The sequence below is a fragment of the Girardinichthys multiradiatus genome, chromosome 24 (genome assembly GCF_021462225.1).
Source record: "Girardinichthys multiradiatus isolate DD_20200921_A chromosome 24, DD_fGirMul_XY1, whole genome shotgun sequence".
Classification (NCBI taxonomy): domain Eukaryota; kingdom Metazoa; phylum Chordata; class Actinopteri; order Cyprinodontiformes; family Goodeidae; genus Girardinichthys; species Girardinichthys multiradiatus.
In genome coordinates, this window is record NC_061816.1 from 4,135,271 (window position 1) to 4,163,138 (window position 27,868).

General features: G+C 39.5%; 2 protein-coding genes and 1 pseudogene across 2 annotated transcripts in view; all 3 read left to right on the top strand.

Moving 5' to 3' along the window:
• On the top strand, positions 1-27,634 carry LOC124861157. Its single transcript, XM_047354677.1, has 21 exons — positions 1-377; positions 1,343-1,645; positions 1,891-2,325; positions 2,707-3,156; positions 3,588-3,875; positions 4,289-4,753; positions 7,459-7,926; positions 8,358-8,825; positions 9,257-9,544; positions 9,958-10,419; positions 15,791-16,240; positions 17,953-18,390; positions 20,475-20,912; positions 21,045-21,308; positions 21,417-21,671; positions 21,758-22,006; positions 22,116-22,373; positions 22,474-22,776; positions 22,863-23,132; positions 23,230-23,313; positions 27,430-27,634. Exons 1-21 carry the CDS (start codon positions 298-300, stop codon positions 27,491-27,493), a joined length of 6,780 nt encoding a protein of 2,259 aa, XP_047210633.1. The 5' UTR covers positions 1-297; the 3' UTR covers positions 27,494-27,634.
• Positions 1-27,868, top strand: part of LOC124861450 — a 700,723-nt pseudogene that overhangs the window by 224,536 nt on the left and 448,319 nt on the right.
• Positions 1-27,868, top strand: part of LOC124861512 (protein NLRC3-like) — a 737,509-nt gene that overhangs the window by 106,264 nt on the left and 603,377 nt on the right. The gene's annotated exons all lie outside the window — the stretch shown is intronic.

Consider the following 27,868-nt stretch of genomic DNA (forward strand, 5'->3'; position numbering starts at 1 on the left):
GCAAAACTGAAAGCAAGAACTGACGGAGAATAGTTGCTTACTTTTAACCAGGTTGTATAGATTTACAGATAATTAATGTTTTGTTTGAGAGCTTTTTCTACTAGATTAATAGGATTGTTCGAGGTGGTTCTGATTCTCCATATTATGAAACAATCTGCGTCTTTATGTATTTCATTATTTTACCTTCCAGAAGTTTAGGATCATGGCCTTTAGACTTTAGACATGATTCAATGATGTCGGACTGGGAATCATTTTATGCTTCAACACTGGAGGTAAATACAGCCTCAGACTTTCCTCATGGATCCGGAACCTCATCAATTAATTAGAACCTTGGACTTTATTTCTGCTGGAAGGAGATCTGTGATACTTCAGCTAAGGTGAGTGTTGCGGACCGGGCTGGTTCTTATTAAATTAATTATTAAATATTTATCTAATAAGTATTTTATATATTTCAGTTAAGTTAACTCTGCTTAGTCAGAGTCTATATTGAGGTAAAATAAGTTCCTTCAGGAGGATTTTCTGAGTTATTTTCTGTTAAATATTGACCGTCCTTACGTCACAGCTACGTCAGGTATAACGTGGTCAGTTTGATCAGTCTCCGCCATATTAGTGACGTCAAGATTGTTGTGAAAACTTTACAATCGACTGTTAGAAAGAAAATTGTAACTAATTTTGATTCTTTAAATGTAAAAGTACCTGTTTTAAGGATGAGACTGAAATCATTTTAGTGAATCTATTTTAGTTATTGCTGTTGGAACATTTTAAAAATGCTGCAAGTTATTAGAGTTTCTTGGGTTACAAAATGGAGATGTTTTTCTTTTTTTCTGATTCTTCAACACAGTTACTCAAGCTAAAAATATTTTGTTGAAATCTTTCTGTTTGTCATTTTATTTCTCCGCTAATAGTGAAAGTATGATTTTTAAAAATAAAATAGTTCGACCCTTTTCACACCGTTGACCTCATTTATAAAAAAAAACCTACAACTGTCTTAATTTTATTTTTGACATTAAACGTACACTTATGCAGGAGAAAAGTCTAAATTTCAGCCCCTTATATTAAGTTCCCACATTCAGCATCCCATTAAAACCAGTAGCTTGTTCCATACTTCACTTCATTTGTAAAAACATAAATATTTACATTTTTATTCAGAATGATTTGATCACATTGAGTAAATTGTGGCATTATTTTTTTAAATCTTTTATTCTTAAGCTTGAAATCCCATTAAGAACAAGAAATGAACTCAGAGTGCGACAGCAGACATACATGTTAAGAGGAATAAATCATAAAGCATTACAACTAAATTAATAACTTGTCTTCTTCTGATTTTTCTGTCTATTTCTAGGTTAAAAAAAACAGCTGAACATGAAACGTGGTCAGATGGATGGATGGAAGATCAGAGGTCCTCAAACAAGTCCTTCAGTCTCATGACATTAAAAATGAATGTCAACATCCATCGTAGCCTTGATGGGAACCAGTTGGTCCTTCCAGTGAAAGGTGACAAGCTACTGTTAGAACAAGCTGTAGATGTTCTGCAGAGCAGCACAGAGAAGATGAAACTTGTTCTTCTATGGGACAGCAAAGATCCAGTCAGCTCTGATCTAACAGAGTCGCTTCTTCAGTGTCTTCAGAACATCCACTCCCTCAGGTATCTGGCTTTGTTGACCTAAACCTTCTTCATTGACCTCTGTTGTGATTTATGGGATGTGGGCGTGCCAGCTTTTAAAATATGGGCTGTTCTACATATGAAAAACCTTCTGATCAAACCTCATGTCCATCTTCTAATGTTTTAGCAGTGCTGATGTCAGAGATGTTTCATCTGAAACGGCCATGAACACATTTTGTATTTCCATATTTAGTCTGTGAAAATGTTTTACATTTGTTTTCTTGTAGGTTTAGGAAGACCTACAGAACCGGTGCTGCAGAGCAGCAGAACCACAACTGTGAGACTTTAGAGGTTGAAGAAGAAGAACTCCTGTTAAAGTTGATGCTGAAAGCAGCATCTAACCAACCAGAAGATTTCCCCAGCGTGGTGGATCAACTTCTCACATTATTTTCTGCTCACAATGAGAAATATGACATCATGCTTGAGTTCTATCAACTTGTCAGATCTCAAAGTATTTCCAGTGTTGTTCCACTTGTGAAGCCATTTTTCCAGTCTAATTCTGAGGTCTGGTCCATAAAACTGTCTGAAGGGAAGACCTCCGTCCTGCTGGAGGCTCTGAAGTTTTCTCCTGGAGAGAAGGAGGTGCAGATAAGAGGTTTCTCACATGGAGAGAGTGAAGTGGTGACTTTCCTCCAGTGTTTGCCTTATATCTCCCAGTTAAGGTACGTCATTTTAATTTCTACAACCAGCTAGCTCCTAAGTCCAGTTTTAGGCTGAATGATGCAACACGAACAGCAGTTAAATCACTTGAACTTTACATGCTGCAGTTTATACCAAATTATATTTTAAAATAATATTTATGCTCCAATTGTATCACATATATATGTTTATCTTTATTGTGTAATTTCATACAAGTTGAGACTAACGTTTGGTCACTGATTAGAACTGGACCATAATTTAGAAAAGTTCTGTTCTGGATTAAAAAGATTCTGAAAAGTAAATCATGGAAAGAATAAACTGCTGTTTAAAAACTTTTTTGTTCTTCAGTGGATTTAAAAACATCTTGTTGGAACCATAACCGTGTTTCTTTCCTGGTGTAACAGTTTCGCTCAGAGGACATCAGACGTTTCACATCAAACCAGGTTCCTGAAGATGTGTGTAGCGAAAGCAACAGAACACCAGAACAAAGTAGAGATGATGGACCTTTTAATATCAGTCTGCAGTTATGAAACTTTTCCCATTAAAGATCAGTCAAACACTGAGGATTATCATGAGAACATCAAATATCAGAGTGATTTTCTGCTGCACTTAGACTCCCAGCTGAAGGACCTTGAGAAGGAAACAGATCTGAGTCTCCTTCCATCATTACAGTCAGTTTTCCAGGTGGCTCCATTATTCTGGACCATAAAGCTCTCAGAGAGAAAGACCTCCATCCTCCTGGAAATGTTGAAGCTCCAATCAGAGAAGAAACCAGTGGAGCTGATGGACTGGTCACATGAAGAGAGTGAAGTGAGGAGTTTCCTCCAGTGTCTACCTTATATCTCACAGCTCAGGTACAGTCCTTTTTTTAACCAGACAGTTTTCCTCCAGGTAGAATCCCTCATTGTTCTGGCAGTCTCTCAGTTAGAAACAGACACTCAGGTTTAATGTTGGCTGTGGTAGAAACCTCAGAAGTTAGAAACAAGTTAAAGAGACAATCCAGACCATTCTGAAGATCACAAACATCCAGCTCAAAGTGACCTTACTTACCATTAGCTGCTGCAGCTAATACTCATGGTTTTACTGGTGCACATAGTGAACACAAACCATCTTTAAAAAGCTTTTCATGCACAAGTTCTGTAGTTTCAATGAAATCTTAATGTTCTTCTGTGGCTGATGTGTTCCTGATTCACTAATTTATTCCTCTGATAGTTTTTAGTATTTCTGATTCATTATAACACATTTAAATGCAGAGTTGTGAGATTTCTTCTTTTTGTCCCAACAGTTTTGAACCTCAGATTTCTGAAGGGTTTGAAGAAACCAGGTTCTTAGTGGATCTGTTCTGTGCAGCAGCAGATAGAGAACATCAGACAGGAGAGAAGGTCCTGGAGCAGCTAGCATCAGTCTATAAGTATCAGACATCTCCTCTCAAACAGAAATGGTTTGATTTCCTGTTGGATCTCTTCACGTTTGAGCTTAAAACCGGCTTAGATGTTGTTTCATCACCACACACCAAGAGCTCCATCCTCCTGAACGTCCTGAAGCTCCAATCAGAGAAGGAACAAAGGTCCAGGTGAGTAAAACATGATTTCTCTGCCATTTATTGGCTAATAGTAGAAATATATAAATCTTATTGGCAATCATGATAAACATGAGGAGAAAAACTTGAATTTAAATACATTTAATGAGGAAAAGTTTATATTATTTGAAAATCTTTTAACATAAATGCTGTTTATCTCAAATATTGTCTCCAAAGAGTGGACCTGAGATGTTTACCCACCTATTGGTTCACAGCAGACCCAACTGGAGAGTCTCTGGTTGAGAAGCTGGTCTGGTCCCATTAGACCAACACTCATGTCTGCAGTTAAAGTCCTGTTAGAAATCAGCTAACTCCATGTGTTTATGTCTGGGATTGTATTGTTAGGGTTGAATTCAGGGCTTGGTGCTCAGATCAAACATCATGTCTTGTTGTTCTTCTACTTTCAGCCAAACGTCTACAAATATTGATCAGACCAGGTTGTTAGTGAACCTGTTTTGTGCAGCAGCAGAGAGAGAACATCAGACAGGAGAGAAGATCCTGGAGCAGCTAGCATCAGTCTGGACATATGAGACATTTATTTCTTATATTAAATATAGAAATGATGGGAATGATTTTATGGATGAGGATGATGATGTCATCAAATATCACTGTGACTTCCTGCTGGATCTGTTCTCCCAGATGAAGGACTGTGAGACTAAAACAGGTCTGAGTCTCCTTCCATCATTACAGTCAGTTTTCCAGTCAGCTCCTGCAGTCTGGATCATAGACCTCTCAGAGAGAAAGACCTCCATCCTCCTGGAAATGTTGAAACTCCAATCAGAGAAGAAACCTTTGCTGCTGATGGACTGCTCACGTGAAGAGAGTGAAGTGAGGAGTTTCCTACAGTGTCTACCTTATATCTCACAGCTCAGGTACAGTAAAGCAGTCATTTACTAATTTAATTCTTGTGTTTTTATCAAATCATCTATCTCTGATAAGATGGACAAAGAAATGACTCCACAAAGACCAAATAACATCTGGATAAATTGATCTTCATGATGTCATATTTCAGTTTTTTCCTCTTTATTGGTAAATGTTAAAAAAAAATTCCAGTGAGAGGAAAATGTACTGAAGTCAAACTCCTTGTTTGTTTTTGTGCACAAACTTGGCAATAAAGCTCATTCTGATGCGAGCTGATCTGAGGTCCAATGGATATAAACTATATTATTTATTGTTATGATTTGAGGATGTTTGGGTTTTGTTTCAGGTTTTTCCAGGTTGTGTCTTTGGATCCTGCTTCTGATCATTATGTTTTCCAGGTGGTGCTTTAGTTCTTTCCTTAGAGTTTAGTTTCTTATGATTCTTGTATTCTGTTCAGTGCATTTTAGGTTATGTTCTGTTCTATTTGTAAGATGTTCCTTAGGTTTGATTGTGTCCTGGTATTCCTGTTTAGTTCCATTTATGTTTTGTTTTAACTCATGCCACAGCTTGTAATCAGCTTCATTCGGTCCACCTGCACCAAGCCAATCAGTCTCCCTGTTTCTCCTTTGCCACCCCCTTTATATATGCTGCTGTTCTGTTCATTCCTCGCAGATACATACTGTTCAGCCCCCTGTCTACTTTTGGATGCCATCCCTGTCCATCAAACCAAGCCCTGTGCACCTTGTTTTTGTTGCCACCTGGCTGCGAGTGTTTTACCTTTATTAAAACTTTTTACTCACCGCAACTGTCTGCCCATTGGCATTCTGAGGTGCACCAGTAAACCACATCCTGACAGAATGTATCTGCCAAATATCGAGTTCACTAACAAATAGCAGACAAGCGCCATGGATCACTAGGTCCAGCAGCAGATCAAGGAGGCTAGAAGGTACCTCCTCAATGATCTGGATGTTCTGCCTTCTCCACTGTTGCTGGAGCACATGGAGCACAAGGCAGCCCAGCACCGTGGAAGCCAAGAGGGCTGTTCCCTTCTTCTGTTGGACCATTTGTTTGCTGAATATTGGACCATTTGCACTTTGCTGGACACCACCAGGCCTTCCGACGTCATCGGCCATTTTGTATCCCAGTATAGTCCGGCACTACAAATCCCAGCGGGCACTGCGGCTGATATGACGGGGCGTCCAGAGTCTGACGTCACAGGAGGTAATGTAAGAAGGTGAACGCTTTAAACCATTGCTTTCAGCTTGGGACCTCGACACGGTTACCACGCAACTGGAGCATCAATTCTGGAGAAGAGATCCCGCGTGGACTTTCATTCATTCTCCTGTTGGCCAACGAAAAAGAAAAATTCATGAAAGAAGTTTCTGGAATAAGAAGGCCAGAAAATTCAACTTTACCGATGGAAGACGTGGGTTTAACACGTAACCAAAAAAACCACAGAGTTTTCAAGGAGAGATTTCTTTCCCCTTGTTTTTGCGTTCCAGTCGACTAGTGATGGTCCGTCATATTTCGCACCTTTCTGCTGCGGAGTCCACAAAGGATGAAAACGGACTGCTTTGCTGAATATCCGCGGACGCGTGGAAACTCTTCAACCCCCCCCCACCTCTCTCTCTCCCTCTGCTCAGAGGAGACAACATCAAGTAACACCCATCCTTTTATTTTTATTTCTTTATTGGGAATAGCGTGGGCAGGGTAAAGTAGGTTTTAGTGCGATTAGAGTCGCCATTTAGAGTCTAATATGTTCTAAACTGTATGTGCATGCAACATTGTATTGAAACTTTGATGTGCTGTGTTGGATATCTGAAAGCCACTGTGCTTTTCAAGCTGTGTGTGTTTTGCTGTGTTGTAACACCTGAGAGCAAAGCTCAGGGCACATTTAAAGTTGGACTGTTATAACCTCATGGTGAAATTCTACTGTTTCCTTTGTTTCCAACTTCATGTTTGACTGGTATGCTGCCAAAAAGGTTTATGATCCTTTGTGTGCGCTGAGTTTACAACTTTGCTTGGGGGTTTTATGACCGCCCATGTCCCACTGAGCTATACTTTCTGGCGGGCCGCTCCCCAAAACTCCGTTCAACGCCATATTCCTTTGTCAGATTATCACTTTTGCCATAACTGCTGATTTGATTCCATACACACCCACTGCTGTTTTGTTTTATTTTATTTAGTTAGATATTTTACCCCTTTTTGTGTAGTACTTTGCATGTTTGATTAGATGAAGATTGTTGAATCGGAAGAGCGAGTTGTATCAGGCTGATTGATTTAATAAATATTCACGTAGATAAAGAGAAGGCGTTTGTGTTTATTTTGTGCAAGAGTGATTTGTCAGTCAAAATAAGGTTAAAGTTCCACACGTTTCGACAGAAACGGTCGATTAAACAGTGACATTTAATAATAGCTACCAATTATTATTGAGGATTTAATAATTGTAATTATCAAAGGCTTTGAGCCATAATTACAACACCAGAGGACAACTCTGGTTTCCATTCATAAATGAGGATTTTGGTTAAATTAATTTAGTCAAATTATGATTTTTAATTATAATTCTTGATAAATATTAATTAATCAATAATCATAATTCTAACATGCCTCTGCTCTGGTTTTCTCCGTCTGCTCTCCTTGGTGTGAATCGCAGACAGTGTGTGGTTGTATCTGTGCCGCTCAGATCAAATTATCACTAAATGTTTCTTTCTTTCAGCTGCTTTCGAGGTCTGGATAATAGGAGTTATGATCCTGATGAAGAAACCAGGTTCTTAGTGGATCTGTTCTGTGCAGCAGCAGAGAGAGACCATCAGACAGGAGAGAAGATCCTGGAGCAGCTAGCATCAGTCTGCAGATATGAAACATTTATTTCTGAGAATGATTTTATAGATAAAGATGTTGATGTTGTCATCAAATATCGCTGTGGCTTCCTGCTGGATCTGTTCTCCCAGATGAAGGACTGTGAAACTAAAACAGGTCTGAGTCTCCTTCCATCATTACAGTCAGTTTTCCAGTCAGCTCCTCCAGTCTGGATCATAGACCTCTCAGAGAGAAAGACCTCCATCCTCCTGGAAATGTTGAAGCTCCAATCAGAGAAGAAATCAGTGAAGCTGATGGTCCGCTCACATGAAGAGAGTGAAGTGAGGAGTTTCCTCCAGTGTCTACCTTATATCTCACAGCTCAGGTAAAGTCCTTTTTTTAACCAGACAGTTTTCCTCCAGGTAGAATCCCTCATTGTTCTGGCAGTCTCTCAGTTAGAAACAGACACTCAGATTTAATGTTGGCTGTGGTAGAAACCTCAGAAGTTAGAAACAAGTTAAAGAGACAATCCAGACCATTCTGAAGATCACAAACATCCAGCTCAAAGTGACCTTACTTACCATTAGCTGCTGCAGCTAATACTCATGGTTTTACTGGTGCACATAGTGAACACAAACCATCTTTAAAAAGCTTTTCATGCACAAGTTCTGTAGTTTCAATGAAATCTTAATGTTCTTCTGTGGCTGATGTGTTCCTGATTCACTAATTTATTCCTCTGATAGTTTTTAGTATTTCTGATTCATTATAACACACTTAAATGCAGAGTTGTGAGATTTCTTCTTTTTGTCCCAACAGTTTTGAACCTCAGATTTCTGAAGGGTTTGAAGAAACCAGGTTCTTAGTGAACCTGTTCTGTGCAGCAGCAGATAGAGAACATCAGACAGGAGAGAAGGTCCTGGAGCAGCTAGCATCAGTCTGGACATATGAGACATTTATTTCTTATATTAAATGTAGAAATGATGGGAATGATTTTATGGATGAAGATGTTATCAAATATCGCTGTGGCTTCCTGCTGGATCTGTTCTCCCAGATGAAGGACTGTGAAACTAAAACAGGTCTGAGTCTCCTTCCATCATTACAGTCAGTTTTCCAGTCAGCTCCTGCAGTCTGGATCATAGACCTCTCAGAGAGAAAGACCTCCATCCTCCTGGAAATGTTGAAACTCCAATCAGAGAAGAAACCAGTGAAGCTGATGGACTGGTCACATGAAGAGAGTGAAGTGAGGAGTTTCCTCCAGTGTCTACCTTATATCTCACAGCTCAGGTAAAGTCCTTTTTTTAACCAGACAGTTTTCCTCCAGGTAGAATCCCTCATTGTTCTGGCAGTCTCTCAGTTAGAAACAGACACTCAGATTTAATGTTGGCTGTGGTAGAAACCTCAGACGTTAGAAACAAGTTAAAGAGACAATCCAGACCATTCTGAAGATCACAAACATCCAGCTCAAAGTGACCTTACTTACCATTAGCTGCTGCAGCTAATACTCATGGTTTTACTGGTGCACATAGTGAACACAAACCATCTTTAAAAAGCTTTTCATGCACAAGTTCTGTAGTTTCAATGAAATCTTAATGTTCTTCTGTGGCTGATGTGTTCCTGATTCACTAATTTATTCCTCTGATAGTTTTTAGTATTTCTGATTCATTATAACACATTTAAATGCAGAGTTATGAGATTTCTTCTTTTTGTCCCAACAGTTTTGAACCTCAGATTTCTGAAGGGTTTGAAGAAACCAGGTTCTTAGTGGATCTGTTCTGTGCAGCAGCAGATAGAGAACATCAGACAGGAGAGAAGGTCCTGGAGCAGCTAGCATCAGTCTATAAGTATCAGACATCTCCTCTCAAACAGAAATGGTTTGATTTCCTGTTGGATCTCTTCACGTTTGAGCTTAAAACCGGCTTAGATGTTGTTTCATCACCACACACCAAGAGCTCCATCCTCCTGAACGTCCTGAAGCTCCAATCAGAGAAGGAACAAAGGTCCAGGTGAGTAAAACATGATTTCTCTGCCATTTATTGGCTAATAGTAGAAATATATAAATCTTATTGGCAATCATGATAAACATGAGGAGAAAAACTTGAATTTAAATACATTTAATGAGGAAAATTTTATATTATTTGAAAATCTTTTAACATAAATGCTGTTTATCTCAAATATTGTCTCCAAAGAGTGGACCTGAGATGTTTACCCACCTATTGGTTCACAGCAGACCCAACTGGAGAGTCTCTGGTTGAGAAGCTGGTCTGGTCCCATTAGACCAACACTCATGTCTGCAGTTAAAGTCCTGTTAGAAATCAGCTAACTCCATGTGTTTATGTCTGGGATTGTATTGTTAGGGTTGAATTCAGGGCTTGGTGCTCAGATCAAACATCATGTCTTGTTGTTCTTCTACTTTCAGCCAAACGTCTACAAATATTGATCAGACCAGGTTGTTAGTGAACCTGTTTTGTGCAGCAGCAGAGAGAGAACATCAGACAGGAGAGAAGATCCTGGAGCAGCTAGCATCAGTCTGGACATATGAGACATTTATTTCTTATATTAAATATAGAAATGATGGGAATGATTTTATGGATGAGGATGATTTTATCAAATATCAGAGTGACTTCCTGCTGGATCTGTTCTCCCAGATGAAGGACTGTGAGACTAAAACAGGTCTGAGTCTCCTTCCATCATTACAGTCAGTTTTCCAGTCAGCTCCTCCAGTCTGGACCATAAAGTTCTCAGAGAGAAAGATCTCCATCCTCCTGGAAGTGTTGAAACTCCAATCAGAGAAGAAACCAGTGAAGCTGATGGACTGGTCACATGAAGAGAGTGAAGTGAGGAGTTTCCTACAGTTTCTACCTTATATCTCACAGCTCAGGTACAGTCCTTCTACTTCACTGTTTTAACTATTCAAGAACTTGTTAGTTCTGTCTACAAGTCTTTAACATTTATAAACAGCATCACCATGGCAACATTTATATCATACTGTGATATTTCTTCAGTGTTTTATTCACACATTGAGACTTTATTCACATGGAGTCATTTTTCAGTTACTTTATAAATTGATCCCATTTGAGAAGAAAACATTGTTCTCATTGCAGCTCATTATGGTTCTGATTCACTTCAGTTTCTTTATTATCAGCCTGAGATTATTATAGATCTATGATCACTTTGTTAAACTGAGGTCCTGTTATGTAGAAAAACATAAAAGTTATTAATTAGCTTAAAATGTTGATCTAATTATTGTTGAAATCAATGATGTGTTCAGTTAGTAGGAAGGTTCAGTTTTTACAGCTTCTTCCTTCGGTCCATCTTGTCAAACCACTCCTGATGTTTTCAGTCCACTGAACCTTCAGGGTCTAACAGGACACATGAGGCTCGGTTCTACATGTAACTGGGTTTTCATGGTTCTGTAGAACAGGAAGAAGAAAGAAATGCCAAATGTTATGTTTGTTTTATCTTTAACAGGAAATGATTGTGAGAAAAACACAGAAAACCAAACCTCTGTTGTTAGTGAGGACGCTCTAAGGTAGCAGTAAATGTCCAACAAGACAGGATTTGAAGCTTCAACATGAAAACAGTCTGAACTAACCAGTTCCTAACAGCTGTTGTAGAAAAATTAGTTTCTACCAAGGCAGAGACCGATGATTGTCACTCAGAATCAGCTTTATTTTAATCTTGCAAGAGAGAAGGATTTTTTACAGCATTGGAGATGCGCTCAGTAGTGCTGCCAAATCATTCTGGATAGACAAAGCAAAGGTTCTCCTAGAAGCTACAACAGTTTTCAAGGTGACTCTCATGAGACCTGTTGTCCTAGACATAATCTTAACAGTGTGGCGTACATATTATCTCACACAGCTGCAAGCTGAGAAACCATTACTCTAAGACTAAATAAGAGAAGAATGGAACAACACTGAGGGGTTCTAATACTTTTGTCAGTTCCTGTAGAATATCAAAGAGCAAATCAAGCAAGGCACTAAAAATTTCTATAACAATCCACCCTCTTCAATCATAATGAAACTAGTTTCATATGTTATCGAACACCCAAGAAAAGTTTTACTGAATAAACATGAAGGAAAGTACCAGAAAATGAATTTCAAAAATATGAATTGATTAGTAATAAAATGAATAATAAAAACAAATCAAAAAGTGATTATATAAAACAAGTAGTAATAAACATTGACTAAATAATGTAAAGTGAATAACGAAACATTATTACAAAGCTAAACACTACAACAAATCTATTATTACTGTTATCCTCTTTGTTGGAAACAATTTGTCATTCTGATGGAAACAAAGCATCTCTCCAATCAACAACCTTTTAAGGAATGATCAGATAAAATGAATACATAAATAATATAAAGAATTCAAACACTCAAAAAATTAAATGAAGAAAATATAGTAGAATATATTAGTACACCAACATAGTAGCAAAATGAAATCATGAGTTATCATGTACCCTGTGTGTGTTCGGTACACATCTACATCATTAGAATTAGGAGGATTATTTGAATAGATGTAAATTGAATATCGGTAAGTAAATTTATTGGAAAGTATCATCATCATGAGAGTCACTTTCAGACACATCAGAGCAATCCATGGGTTCCCCTTCACCTGTGAGGAGGGGCATCTGATATGACCTAGAGGTAATCAATCTATTAATTAGAGTACGCAGGCAGGGCACAGCAAATGAGGATACCTGCCAAGGTGACAAAATAAGTCATACCTGCAATAATAAAACCCTCCCATTTACCAAAGGTAGCAGTAAACCAATCAGACAAAGAATCAGCACCAGAGTCAGGGTACCAGGGAGCCAAGGTGCATAATCCATTCAGAGCTCAGATGGTTACTGAACCATCAGGACCTGTTATTTGGAATAAAAGTACAACATAAAGAACCAAACATGGCACAAACACCTCCCTTTTCAGCCAACAATATGTCTAAAGCCATTCTGGTGTGCCAAGACAGAAGAGGACAATTGGAGGATAATTGGTCCGTTACGCCGACCATCACATCTCTGGTGATGTTTGCTAAGCGCTGTATATTATAGTGGACATAATTAATGCAATCAACATTTTTGTTAGGAGTAATCCAAAGAAATATTGATTCAAACCCATTGACTACAGGATTGGCTAACTTATACTCATCTGGAACACCACGTGGGAGCGCAGGAGTAGTGAAAAGTTGTGGTCTGGCTGATGAACAGGCAATACACTCTGTCATGTTATCCCCTTTAGCAGTAAATGTAATCCATTCTGACCAGTTGTTTTTGTCAGAAAATCCAGTTTCAACCTGCAACATTACTTCAGGTGACGAGACATTTAAGTAAGTGACCAATGCTTGAGGAGGTGTGGTTGGGCTAGGAGAAGGGTTGACACCAGTACTATCTAGAACTTCATCAGGAGGTTTAGGTTGATCCACAAACTGAATTCGAAACAATCCCAGTGGGTCTCTTCCAGAAACATCAGCTCCTAAAATCCAAACAAGTTCATGAAGTTCTGCATGATTAACAGTAGGCCAGAGATTCTTCCACATTCCTGACAGTTATTACCAGGGGATTATATCTAGAGTTGTCAGCTCGCTGGGTAGATTTGTCTCTAATCAAACTGATGTGTTGCCGCAGGCCCTGTGGAATATAGTTAGTTTGGGTTGACATAACCTTTTGGATTTGAATTCCAGTACACATAAGTCCAGTCCAGACACGGGTTGAGACCCCACTTTCCAATTGCTAGCCTCCAAGGTGTGCGGACACAAATGTACACACCTGCATTCTGAAACCAACTGTCATGACCTCATGACCTCATGTCATGGAACATCTGGTTTTAGACGCTGCATCTGATTGTTGGTCTCATTGTAAAAGATGATTGTGTCACATGACTAGCTTCAGCTTTTAGTTTAGAAAGTTCAGCCTGAAAGATCAGACAGTAAATAAAATCCCAGAGATGATTAGAATCAAACATGTTTAACATGTAATTTCATCACATGCAGGACAGACATGAACAAGATGGAGTCCATCAGTAGTGTGTGGTTGTATTTATGCAGCTCAGATCAAATCATCACTAAATGTTTCCTTCTTGTTGTTCCAGGTTTGATCGTTGGAGGTTAGATCTTCATGAACTAATCAGGTTCTTAGTGAATCTGTTCTGTGCAGCAGCAGAAAGAGACCAGCAGACAGGAGAGAAGATGCTGGAGATGTTAGCATCAGTCTGTAGATATAAAACATTCCCTTTAGATGAACGATACATGAATGATGATGATGATGATGAATATCAGAGAGACTTCCTGCTGGATCTGTACTCCCAGATGAAGGACTGTGAGACTAAAACTGGTCTGAGTCTCCTTCCATCATTACAGTCAGTTTTCCAGTCAGCTCCTGAAGTCTGGACCATAAAGTTCTCAGAGAGAAAGACCTCCATCCTCCTGGAAGTGATGAAACTCCAATCAGAGAAGAAACCAGTGAAGCTGATGGACTGGTCACATGAAGAGAGTGAAGTGAGGAGTTTCCTACAGTGTCTACCTTATATCTCACAGCTCAGGTACAGTCCTTCTACTTCACTGTTTTAACTATTCAAGAACTTGTTAGTTCTGTCTACAAGTCTTTAAAATTAATAAACAGCATCACCATGGCAACATTTATATCATACTGTGATATTTCTTCAGTGTTTTATTCACACATTGAGACTTTATTCACATGGAGTCATTTTTCAGTTACTTTATAAATTGATCCCATTTCAGAAGAAAACATTGTTCTCATTGCAGCTCATTATGGTTCTGATTCACTTCAGTTTCTTTATTATCAGCCTGAGATTATTATAGATCTATGATCACTTTGTTAAACTGAGGTCCTGTTATGTAGAAAAACATAAAAGTTATTAATTAGCTTAAAATGTTGATCTAATTATTGTTGAAATCAATGATGTGTTCAGTTAGTAGGAAGGTTCAGTTTTTACAGCTTCTTCCTTCGGTCCATCTTGTCAAACCACTCCTGATGTCTTCAGTCCACTGAACCTTCAGGGTCTAACAGGACACATGAGGCTCGGTTCTACATGTAACTGGGTTTTCATGGTTCTGTAGAACAGGAAGAAGAAAGAAATGCCAAATGTTATGTTTGTTTTATCTTTAACAGGAAATGATTGTGAGAAAAACACAGAAAACCAAACCTCTGTTGTTAGTGAGGACGCTCTAAGGTAGCAGTAAATGTTCAACAAGACAGGATTTGAAGCTTTAACATGAAAACATTTCAACAATATTAACCCAGTCTGAACTAACCAGTTCCTAACAGCTCATCTGTCAAACCAAGAAACCAACATTTAAAACTGAAAGGTTTCTCTCTTGATATGATGATAAAACAACATAGAAAACTAACAAGCAGTGTTTGTTTTCATTGATTTGGACTCAAACTCATGCTAAATAAAAAGAAATGCAGAAAGTAATAATTTCTCCCAGTGTGACAATAGAAAATGAAGAACAGCGCCCTCTTCAGCTCGCTGGCTTGATCCTTCATTCATATGGACCAATGTATGAATGTTCAATAATGAAACGGCTGATTGATCATTTCTTTGTTAGGAGCTCTGATGTAAACTAGATCATTTTCTCTCCATTAAAAAGAAGCTGAAATAAAAAGCTACAGGCTGGTTTTATGGTGATGAGGAGCTAAATTCATGGAGAATAACTTTAAAACTCTGTTTGGTCAGATTATCATCATCCTACTGGAGATTTTTCTCTCTCTCTGAATCAGCTTGAACACAGTTAATTTCATCTCAGCTGAGGTTTTGAATGTCCTCTATGATGAAATGTTAAAGTTCAAAGGTCATGATTCCTTTGATCAGTGACCTTTCTGTAGACGTCTGGAAAACTGGACGTTTCATTTCTCTGGAAGCAGTTTGCAAATCTGTTCATGAAACAAACTCTGGACATTTTAATCTGTCTTGCTGCTTCCTGGATGATATTTTTCTAACTCTGAGTTTCTGTTGGAACATCTGGTTTTAGACGCTGCATCTGATTGTTGGTCTCATTGTAAAAGATGATTGTGTCACATGACTAGCTTCAGCTTTTAGTTTAGAAAGTTCAGCCTGAAAGATCAGACAGTAAATAAAATCCCAGAGATGATTAGAATCAAACATGTTTAACATGTAATTTCATCACATGCAGGACAGACATGAACAAGATGGAGTCCATCAGTAGTGTGTGGTTGTATTTATGCAGCTCAGATCAAATCATCACTAAATGTTTCCTTCTTGTTGTTCCAGGTTTGATCGTTGGAGGTTAGATCTTCATGAACAAACCAGGTTCTTAGTGAATCTGTTCTGTGCAGCAGCAGAGAGAGACCAGCAGACAGGAGAGAAGATGCTGGAGATGTTAGCATCAGTCTGTAGATATGAAACATTCCCTTTAGAGGAACGATACATGGATGATGATGATGATGATGAATATCAGAGTGACTTCCTGCTGGATCTGTTCTCCCAGATGAAGGACTGTGAGACTAAAACAGGTCTGAGTCTCCTTCCATCATTACAGTCAGTTTTCCAGTCAGCTCCTGAAGTCTGGACCATAGACCTCTCAGAGAGAAAGACCTCCATCCTCCTGGAAGTGTTGGAACTCCAATCAGAGAAGAAACCAGTGAAGCTGATGGACTGGTCACATGAAGAGAGTGAAGTGAGGAGTTTCCTACAGTGTCTACCTTATATCTCACAGCTCAGGTACAGTCCTTCTACTTCACTGTTTTAACTATTCAAGAACTTGTTAGTTCTGTCTACAAGTCTTTAACATTCATAAACAGCATCACCATGGCAACATTTATATCATACTGTGATATTTCTTCAGTGTTTTATTCACACATTGAGACTTTATTCACATGGAGTCATTTTTCAGTTACTTTATAAATTGATCCCATTTGAGAAGAAAACATTGTTCTCATTGCAGCTCATTATGGTTCTGATTCACTTCAGTTTCTTTATTATCAGCCTGAGATTATTATAGATCTATGATCACTTTGTTAAACTGAGGTCCTGTTATGTAGAAAAACATAAAAGTTATTAATTAGCTTAAAATGTTGATCTAATTATTGTTGAAATCAATGATGTGTTCAGTTAGTAGGAAGGTTCAGTTTTTACAGCTTCTTCCTTCGGTCCATCTTGTCAAACCACTCCTGATGTTTTCAGTCCACTGAACCTTCAGGGTCTAACAGGACACATGAGGCTCGGTTCTACATGTAACTGGGTTTTCATGGTTCTGTAGAACAGGAAGAAGAAAGAAATGCCAAATGTTATGTTTGTTTTATTTTAACAGGAAATGATTGTGAGAAAAACACAGAAAACCAAACCTCTGTTGTTAGTGAGGACGCTCTAAGGTAGCAGTAAATGTTCAACAAGACAGGATTTGAAGCTTTAACATGAAAACATTTCAACAATATTAACCCAGTCTGAACTAACCAGTTCCTAACAGCTCATCTGTCAAACCAAGAAACCAACGTTTAAAACTGAAAGGTTTCTCTCTTGATATGATGATAAAACAACATAGAAAACTAACAAGCAGTGTTTGTTTTCATTGATTTGGACTCAAACTCATGCTAAATAAAAAGAAATGCAGAAAGTAATAATTTCTCCCAGTGTGACAATAGAAAATGAAGAACAGCGCCCTCTTCAGCTCGCTGGCTTGATCCTTCATTCATATGGACCAATGTATGAATGTTCAATAATGAAACGGCTGATTGATCATTTCTTTGTTAGGAGCTCTGATGTAAACTAGATCATTTTCTCTCCATTAAAAAGAAGCTGAAATAAAAAGCTACAGGCTGGTTTTATGGTGATGAGGAGCTAAATTCATGGAGAATAACTTTAAAACTCTGTTTGGTCAGATTATCATCATCCTACTGGAGATTTTTCTCTCTCTCTGAATCAGCTTGAACACAGTTAATTTCATCTCAGCTGAGGTTTTGAATGTCCTCTATGATGAAATGTAAAAGTTCAAAGGTCATGATTCCTTTGATCAGTGACCTTTCTGTAGACGTCTGGAAAACTGGACGTTTCATTTCTCTGGAAGCAGTTTGCAAATCTGTTCATGAAACAAACTCTGGACATTTTAATCTGTCTTGCTGCTTCCTGGATGATATTTTTCTAACTCTGAGTTTCTGTTGGAACATCTGGTTTTAGACGCTGCATCTGATTGTTGGTCTCATTGTAAAAGATGATTGTGTCACATGACTAGCTTCAGCTTTTAGTTTAGAAAGTTCAGCCTGAAAGATCAGACAGTAAATAAAATCCCAGAGATGATTAGAATCAAACATGTTTAACATGTAATTTCATCACATGCAGGACAGACATGAACAAGATGGAGTCCATCAGTAGTGTGTGGTTGTATTTATGCAGCTCAGATCAAATCATCACTAAATGTTTCCTTCTTGTTATTCCAGGTTTGATCGTTGGAGCTCAGATCTTCATGAACTAACCAGGTTCTTAGTGAATCTGTTCTGTGCAGCAGCAGAGAGAGACCAGCAGACAGGAGAGAAGATGCTGGAGATGTTAGCATCAGTCTGTAGATATAAAACATTCCCTTTAGATGATCGATACATGGATGATAAATATCAGAGAGACTTCCTGCTGGTTCTGTACTCCCAGATGAAGGACTGTGAGACTAAAACTGGTCTGAGTCTCCTTCCATCATTACAGTCAGTTTTCCAGTCAGCTCCTGAAGTCTGGACCATAAAGCTCTCAGAGAGAAAGACCTCCATCCTCCTGGAAGTGTTGAAACTCCAATCAGAGAAGAAACCAGTGAAGCTGATGGACTGGTCACATGAAGAGAGTGAAGTGAGGAGTTTCCTACAGTTTCTACCTTATATCTCACAGCTCAGGTACAGTCCTTCTACTTCACTGTTTTAACTATTCAAGAACTTGTTAGTTCTGTCTACAAGTCTTTAACATTTATAAACAGCATCACCATGGCAACATTTATATCATACTGTGATATTTCTTCAGTGTTTTATTCACACATTGAGACTTTATTCACATGGAGTCATTTTTCAGTTACTTTATAAATTGATCCCATTTCAGAAGAAAACATTGTTCTCATTGCAGCTCATTATGGTTCTGATTCACTTCAGTTTCTTTATTATCAGCCTGAGATTATTATAGATCTATGATCACTTTGTTAAACTGAGGTCCTGTTATGTAGAAAAACATAAAAGTTATTAATTAGCTTAAAATGTTGATCTAATTATTGTTGAAATCAATGATGTGTTCAGTTAGTAGGAAGGTTCAGTTTTTACAGCTTCTTCCTTCGGTCCATCTTGTCAAACCACTCCTGATGTCTTCAGTCCACTGAACCTTCAGGGTCTAACAGGACACATGAGGCTCGGTTCTACATGTAACTGGGTTTTCATGGTTCTGTAGAACAGGAAGAAGAAAGAAATGCCAAATGTTATGTTTCTTTTATCTTTAACAGGAAATGATTGTGAGAAAAACACAGAAAACCAAACCTCTGTTGTTAGTGAGGACGCTCTAAGGTAGCAGTAAATGTCCAACAAGACAGGATTTGAAGCTTTAACATGAAAACAGTCTGAACTAACCAGTTCCTAACAGCTGTTGTAGAAACATTAGTTTCTACCAAGGCAGAGACCGATGATTGTCACTCAGAATCAGCTTTATTTTAATCTTGCAAGAGAGAAAGGATTTTTACAGCATTGGAGATGCGCTCAGTAGTGCTGCCAAATCATTCTGGATAGACAAAGCAAAGGTTCTCCTAGAAGCTACAACAGTTTTCAAGGTGACTCTCATGAGACCTGTTGTCCTAGACATAATCTTAACAGTGTGACGTACATATTATCTCACACAGCTGCAAGCTGAGAAACCATTACTCTAAGACTAAATAAGTGAAGAATGGAACAACACTGAGGGGTTCTAATACTTTGTCAGTTCATGTAGAATATCAAAGAGCAAATCAAGCAAGGCACTAAAATTTCAATAACACAGCTCATCTGTCAAACCAAGAAACCAACGTTTAAAACTGAAAGGTTTCTCTCTTGATATGATGATAAAACAACATAGAAAACTAACAAGCAGTGTTTGTTTTCATTGATTTGGACTCAAACTCATGCTAAATAAAAAGAAATGCAGAAAGCAATCATTTCTCCCAGTGTGACAATAGAAAATGAAGAACAGCGCCCTCTTCAGCTCGCTGGCTCGATCCTTCATTCATATGGACCAATGTATGAATGTTCAATAATGAAACGGCTGATTGATCATTTCTTTGTTAGGAGCTCTGATGTAAACTAGATCATTTTCTCTCCATTAAAAAGAAGCTGAAATAAAAAGCTACAGGCTGGTTTTATGGTGATGAGGAGCTAAATTCATGGAGAATAACTTTAAAACTCTGTTTGGTCAGATTATCATCATCCTACTGGAGATTTTTCTCTCTCTCTGAATCAGCTTGAACACAGTTAATTTCATCTCAGCTGAGGTTTTGAATGTCCTCTATGATGAAATGTTAAAGTTCAAAGGTCATGATTCCTTTGATCAGTGACCTTTCTGTAGACGTCTGGAAAACTGGACGTTTCATTTCTCTGGAAGCAGTTTGCAAATCTGTTCATGAAACAAACTCTGGACATTTTAATCTGTCTTGCTGCTTCCTGGATGATATTTTTCTAACTCTGAGTTTCTGTTGGAACATCTGGTTTTAGACGCTGCATCTGATTGTTGGTCTCATTGTAAAAGATGATTGTGTCACATGACTAGCTTCAGCTTTTAGTTTAGAAAGTTCAGCCTGAAAGATCAGACAGTAAATAAAATCCCAGAGATGATTAGAATCAAACATGTTTAACATGTAATTTCATCACATGCAGGACAGACATGAACAAGATGGAGTCCATCAGTAGTGTGTGGTTGTATTTATGCAGCTCAGATCAAATCATCACTAAATGTTTCCTTCTTGTTGTTCCAGGTTTGATCGTTGGATCTCAGATCTTCATGAACAAACCAGGTTCTTAGTGAATCTGTTCTGTGCAGCAGCAGAAAGAGACCAGCAGACAGGAGAGAAGATGCTGGAGATGTTAGCATCAGTCTGTAGATATAAAACATTCCCTGTAGAGGAACGATACATGAATGATAAATATCAGAGAGACTTCCTGCTGGATCTGTTCTCCCAGATGAAGGACTGTGAGACTAAAACAGGTCTGAGTCTCCTTCCATCATTACAGTCAGTTTTCCAGTCAGCTTCTCCAGTCTGGACCATAAAGTTCTCAGAGAGAAAGACCTCCATCCTCCTGGAAGTGTTGAAACTCCAATCAGAGAAGAAACCAGTGAAGCTGATGGACTGGTCACATGAAGAGAGTGAAGTGAGGAGTTTCCTACAGTGTCTACCTTATATCTCACAGCTCAGGTCAGTGTTGCTTTGATATAAACACAGTTGGTAAAACTCATCAGAATCAGCTGCTACATCTGGTCTCACATTATATTTAATGCAGTTTTTCTCCCTCTTTGTCTCATCTTTCCTGGTTTCTCTGTGTTTCAGCTGTGATCCAGGGTTCTTCCAGAGTGTTTGTTCGTCACTATCAGTGAAATCCAGAGAGGAGGTCCAGCAGCTGGTGTCTCTGCTGCAGCTCCTGAACTTCAACCTGCTGCTAACAGGAGAGTTACGCAGGAAAACCTGCAGCTCTGTGGGCAGAGTTCTCCAACTGTGTGGATCTAAAGTGGATCTGATCCTCACCGCCAGCAAGATGTCTGTTAGAGGAGCCTCCATCCTCTTTAGATCTACAACACAGCTCCACAGTCTGAGGCAGGAAGCTGGAGAACATCTCTTCTTCTTCTAACACCACTTATCATCCGTCATGTTGAACCATCAGTTCTTGATGTCCATCATCTCTGTTCTTCTGTCTGATTTCAGACTTTCCAACAACGTGGCCTTGTTCTTGTCTCAGTGGGTAAGAAGAGGCAGAGTGTCCTGTCCTCTGGTTGTTGAAGAGCTTTCTGTGGTGTCCACCAAAGCTCCACCATCACAGAGAGTCTTGTTGAAGGTTGGCAGCAGTTTGGCGTCTCTGCTGAGGTTCTGGACAGTTGGACGGTTAGACCTGACTGAGTCCGGCCTCCCTGCTCAGAGTCTCCTCAGTCTGCTGCTTCATGATGCTCCTCTCACAGTCAGGTAAATGTCTTCCTCATCTCCATCAGCTGAACTAAACACAGATACCTTCAGAAACACAGTAAGGATTTTATCTGTGGACTCTGCAGACTGAGTGAAGAGAGTCTCCAGCAGCTTCTGGTCCTCCTCCATGAGGTCCAGGATCAGGACCTGACGTTGTCCTTCTTGAATAAGTTTGGTGGAGACCTGAGCTCCTGCCAGTTGAACTGGGAGCTTCTTCACTATCTGCTGCAGCAGCCGTCAGCTCAGACCATCACTGTGAACCTGAAGAAGAACCGCTTCTTACAGGAGAGAGCTACACAGCTGCTGCCCTTTCTGCACAGGATGGTGCTTCAGAGGTGGAGGTTTTGTCTTCTTCTAATAAATAGTTAGTCTGATCTTCATCCAGCAGCTTCTGGTTCCTCTAACTAAACTAAGAGTTGCTGTGGATCCTCTGTCTGCTTTCAGGCCCAGTCCCAGCTTTGTGAGGACTTCCATCAGAGAGATCTACAGAGGTCACAGCAGTCACATGATACTCTGTCTGCTGAGGTCATTGGATCATGTGATCAACCTGAGCTGCACAGAGCTGGACTCAGAGGACTGTGCTGCTCTGATCTTCATCCTCAGACACAGTGATGGAGTTAGACTGAAGCTGCTGAGGAGCTCCATCCCAGCAGAGGGAATACAGTCCATCCTCCGTATGCTGCACACAGTTTCTGATCTCAGGTCAGATATTAGAGCCTGTTCCTCAGGGCTACCTACCATAACAAACCGTTCCCTCCTGAACTTTAACTGGATGGTTTTCTATCTTCTCTGTTCCCACCAGTGTGGACAGGAACCAGCTGCTGAGCTTCATCCACTGCTGCGCTGCCTCTGACAGCCAGCAGGAGGCAGCATCATCCCTGCTGAGGACTCTGCAGCACAGCTTGGACCTGTCCTGCTCCTCCTTCATGGAGCTACCAGAGGAGGACCAGGCTGAGCCTCTGAGAGTGACGGCTGCTGACTGCAGGGCCGTCTCCACCATCCTGAGACACAGCAGCAGGGACACACAGCTCCACCTGAGAGACTGTGAGGTGGAGGACAGCGGGCTGGACCTGCTGTTTCCGGTCCTGGACAGGGTCCGTCTCAGGTGAGGAAGAGTGCTGATGAAGCTGAAGCAGGAAGAAGCTTGTTCACATTCATGTTGATGTTCTTTGCTCTGTTCCTCCTGTTTAGAGTCAGTAAGACGGTTCTGGTCCAGCTGCTGACCCTGCTTGCTGTGGACAGCGAGACGGACACAGTGAGACGGGCCGTGTTTCTGTTTAGAGCCCTGGGAGAAGAACTGGATCTGAGTCACATCACACTGGATCAGAGGCTCTGTGGAGCTCTGGTTCTGATGCTGGACAACTCTGAAGGTCTAACAGAACTGGACCTCAGTCACTGCCAGCTGACGGACCAGCTGCTGCTCCAACTCATCACACATCTGCACAAAGTCCAAGTCCTGGAGTGAGTGGAATATTACAGATATAAACGGTATTCACAAAGCTAAATATTCTCATGAACATACAGTAACTACAGGTATTTTTGTTTGGGGATCTTTCAGTCTGAGCCACAATAATCTGACCGATGCTTCAGCAGACGGATTAGTTCATCTGATTTCCATCAACTCTTCTATTCAGACTATCAGGTGAGACTGAAGTCTTTATAAATGTATGTAACCCAAAGCTAGCATGGAGAAAACAGAGTCAACACAAAGAAACAGATTGTGATATCAGACAAAACAAAAATACATATTTAGGTGAACATCAAAAAGGTAAAGAAAATGAGGTCCTAATCCAATCCTATGTTCAGGGTTCAAACTGAGCCGTATTTAATGATCAGAATCAGATTATCTGGTCAAACATGGAGCTTTATCCCTGTTTTCTACTATCTTCATATTAGCTGCACTAACATTTACCTTCAAGCTCTGAACCTGTATTTAACACGGCCAATTAAAGCACATAGACTATTTTCAGAGATTTAGATGATGTAACAAATCAGTTTTTTTTATGTTTCATGGGTTTAACAGGATGTTTTCCTCCTGTAAAATAATAACAGTACAGGAGAGACTGCATTGGCTGCTGCAGCTTCCTGTCCCTGTGGGACCTGCTCTGCACACTATGCCCATATATCCAGGACAGATGCACGGCTGAAACTCCTGCTTTTAAATTTTATGATGTTCACAACAAATCACTACTTTAATGAAGCAAGAAGCCCACTTTCTCTATATATGTTTTCCATACTGGCAATGCAATAGAACGCTAGCTCTGTAAGAAAACATGAGGAGCAAGACCCCTTTGTTGAAGAGTGGGAGTTAAATCAGAGATTTCTTTTTGTGATTCTCTAAAACAAAACAAACATTGTTTCTCCAGTATCCAGATCTGGGGTGGGAGGAACTATGACTCTCTTAAAGCACCAGGGGATAGATCTCCTCTCCTGAGGGAATGGGAATAGAGTAACTAATCCTGGGGGTCCAGTGAGGGTCCTCGGTCATGGAACAGGGGTTGACGATGGGCTGTCTGCCCCATAAGCAACACGCCCACCCAGTTGAGTGGATCGAGGTCAAGGGGGCAAAGGGAAAGGTGCCAGTGGGAGAAATCAAGGCCATGAAGCTCTGGAGTGTTGAGGAGGTGCGGGAGCTCATCGTCTCACCTGAGAAGACAAAGGTTCAGTTGCTACATACCAGCTTATAGCAGGAGAGTTGGGGAATGGCAAGACGGCCGAACAGGTGAGGAGCAAAAAGAGGCTCCTGTGAATAGACATGGCAACCAATTGCCCACACAACTCTGGGGTATTTACCACAGATCTGCAATACAAGCAACAGTGAAACAGGAGGGGTGGTAAATGTGAATATAATTATGGCTTGACTGACCTGTACCAACAGATGACATATTTTGGATGCCTGGTGCCAGAATGCTGTTGAGTTACATTAGTGCTGCCGTTTAAATAATGTTAATATTTTATTGAGGAACAGAAAATGACAATGATAAAAGTAGACTTTAAAAATTCAACAAGGTGCGATGGGCCATAATGGTTGCATTTATTTCACAAGATAGAGAAGAGATTGCTTCAAGTAGTGAAAATTAATTAGCATTACTTTAGGCTTGTATTGAAACATATATGTTATCAGATCAGTATATTGCATTTAAAAGAAGGCTTTCTTATAAACAGGGTTGTCAATTTGAAAGTGTATCATGCTAATAACTGGAATCATTTACATAGAAAAAACATTGTGAATATGTTTTTCATAACCTCCGTACCATCCTATTCTAATTCAGATAGGTTAACATATTAACCCATATTTGACTGATTGAATTGGAATTCAGCAGACACACATCTGAAAACTTTACACACAATGTATTTAAAATAATATTTTTTTCCCAAATGAATAAAATAAATGGCCAGTCAGTGTCGCAGAATTTCATAACCTTGGGGCACTAAAAATATCGCCCCTCGCAGGTAAAAAATAAAAAGCTTGTGCAGCGCAGTCAATCAGAGGGATGATGGAGAACTTAACGAGTGAGGTGCAGCTTCCACTGAATTCAGTGAGATCCTTATTTATCTACCTGTAAACAAGAAGAACAGTGGAGGAGAAAATCCGGGTCAAGGAGCTGGGACCCGACAAGCTGGACATTATCATCAACTAACAGACTAAGGAGAAAAATACAGTCTACAACCAGAGTTTTTGCAAGAGTTTGTTTGAGTGCAAGACGCGGCTGACCGGCTGTGGAATAGCCTATTCACCTTTCAGTTTTCCCTGCATTATTTTTACAAGTGCTGAATGTTATTTAACGTGGACCCAGTCAGGACAAACCGACTCCAAGCATCTCTCTGAACGCATTAAGAAGCATGAACAATCCAGAGTTCATGTGGAAAACTGGGTCAAGCTAGCTGTGCTTGGAAAGATTAGCATAGTGGCACAGCTGGATGAAGGACACCACCTTGAGGAAAGAAGGCTCAATGAAGAGGTTGATAACAATCGTCATATTTTATCTAAACTCACTGATTGTATTAAGTTTGGTGCTGCTTTGGAACTGGCATTGCGAAGGCTTGATGAAAGAGATGCTGTTCAATTGTTTTGTCGTCTCACTGTTGATTCCATTTCATATATTGGAGTAAGTAGAGAAATGTATTGTTACATCAGCACCACCAAGAATATTTTCACCAGCCGCCACTGGAATAGAAAGAGAAACGGTCAAACTCTAGCAAGGTTCTTCTGATGATAAAATCTTTTCTTAAAAACATTTACATGTCTGAAAACATGTTTCTGTTTGAAGGTCATTATCAGTTATTACAGCGCAGGTGAATGGGGAAAGAGTTAAAGGTTTTACAAAATGGAAGGAGATATATGGACTATCTGAGGACTCGATAAGAACAGAAACAAACCTAAAAACCTTGATTTAACCAGAACTGAAACCAATTAAGACTAAAATGTGTCCAGAGTAATCTGGTTTCTGTACAGCTTTAATTTTAGGTGTACAAGCATCTAAAGATGTTTTATAAATGGTTTTCATCAGACCTACAGAGGTTGCCCGTGACATTTCTGGATGCATTCATTTGATGATTAGTTTGAATTCAACCTGAATCCAGTTGGTCTGGTGACTTATTCTAGGACCGCCTACATATAACGCCCCTCATGTAAAACTAAAGTAAAAGTTTTGTTCACTAGAATTTTCCTCAGTAGTAAAAACAATGTTCTCCAATAGTAAGGATTTTATCCATCAATAATCTGTGTAGGGAGCTAAAGATTAGGGTAATGGTACGGATGGTACGGATGTCTTCCATCCTCAGTCAGTCATTTTCTATACCGTTTCTTCCATATTGGGTCGCTGGGAAGCTGGTGCCTATCTCCAGCAGTCTACGGGTGAGAGGCAGGGTTCACCCTGGACAGGTCACCAGTCCATCGCAGAGCAACACACAAACAACCATGTACACACTCATTCACACACCTAGGGGCAATTTAGAGAGACCTAACAGGCATGTCTTTGGACAGTGGGAGGAAGCCGGAGGAACCGGCAAGAACCGGCCGGGAGTCGACCCCAGGACCTTCTTGCTGCAAGGAGCTAATCGCTGCTACCAACTGTGCCACCTTGTAGCAATGTAACCAAATATAAATTATCAAAATACCTGAGGAAATATGCAAAAGCCCACTTTTATTTAAATAAAAGTGGGTAACTTTTTACTGCTTTTTTATATTTTGTTTTTTTAGAGTACCTGTCTGATTTTCAATGAGACAAACGTCTTGGTTAATTGAAAATCATTTTAAATCTATATCTGCAAGTCATATGAATAATTTGGGGCTTAACTGTAAGCAACCCATTCAGGATTTTGCTGTCATACAGGTCTTTTTCTGTCAGTGAAACTATCATACTTCATATGCTGCATGAATACAGTTCATGCAGCATTGTATGGCACTCTCTTTATAATAGTCCCTGGCAATACATGATTGAACATGGTATCATTGTGATGCTGTGTCCATTTGGCTGCAGGAGCCTCTGGTGGTCTCATTCTGAAACAACCGTTTTATTATTGCTTCTTTGCGGTCCAAACAGTGAACTAGTCTGACAGTGATTACATGATGTTAGTTAGGACTACCATTATTGTATAAGGACTTTAACATCCAAGTTCACACAGTGAATGTAAAACATACCTCTGATATTATACAATGCCTTGTTATTCCATGTCATTTTGTTTAATGTGGTATATAGCAGATTGTTACTGATCTTACTCTGCCTAACCAGTCTCTCTCTTTCTGTTTTTCTAGAGTCTTCAGCAACAGCATTTTGAACAAAGAACCCCTTAAGGACTCCCATTTTGATGTTTTTTAAAATTATATTAAGTTGCAAAGATCTGTTGTAGATGCAGAGATGAAACCAGGCTTAGGACAACGATGGAATGAGTTTATCTAATCTTATGTTTGAATTGTATCCTTATGTGTTTAGCTGTTTATTAAAATTTTTCTACTTGAACCATGTTGTTCTATTAATTCAACCCCTCTACACAAATACCAGGTATGATTTTTTTATTTTTCCTATAAAAACTGCCCGGTTGTTATGCTTAAATGCTTAAAGATTGTGGTTATCAGGATGTGGTTCTAGGAGCTGGACCCAATTGCAGACAGGCAGAAGCAGCACTGTAAGGTGGGAATTTAATAAATGTAAAACATGCATGCATGGACAGACTTGGCAGAAACATGTCAGTAT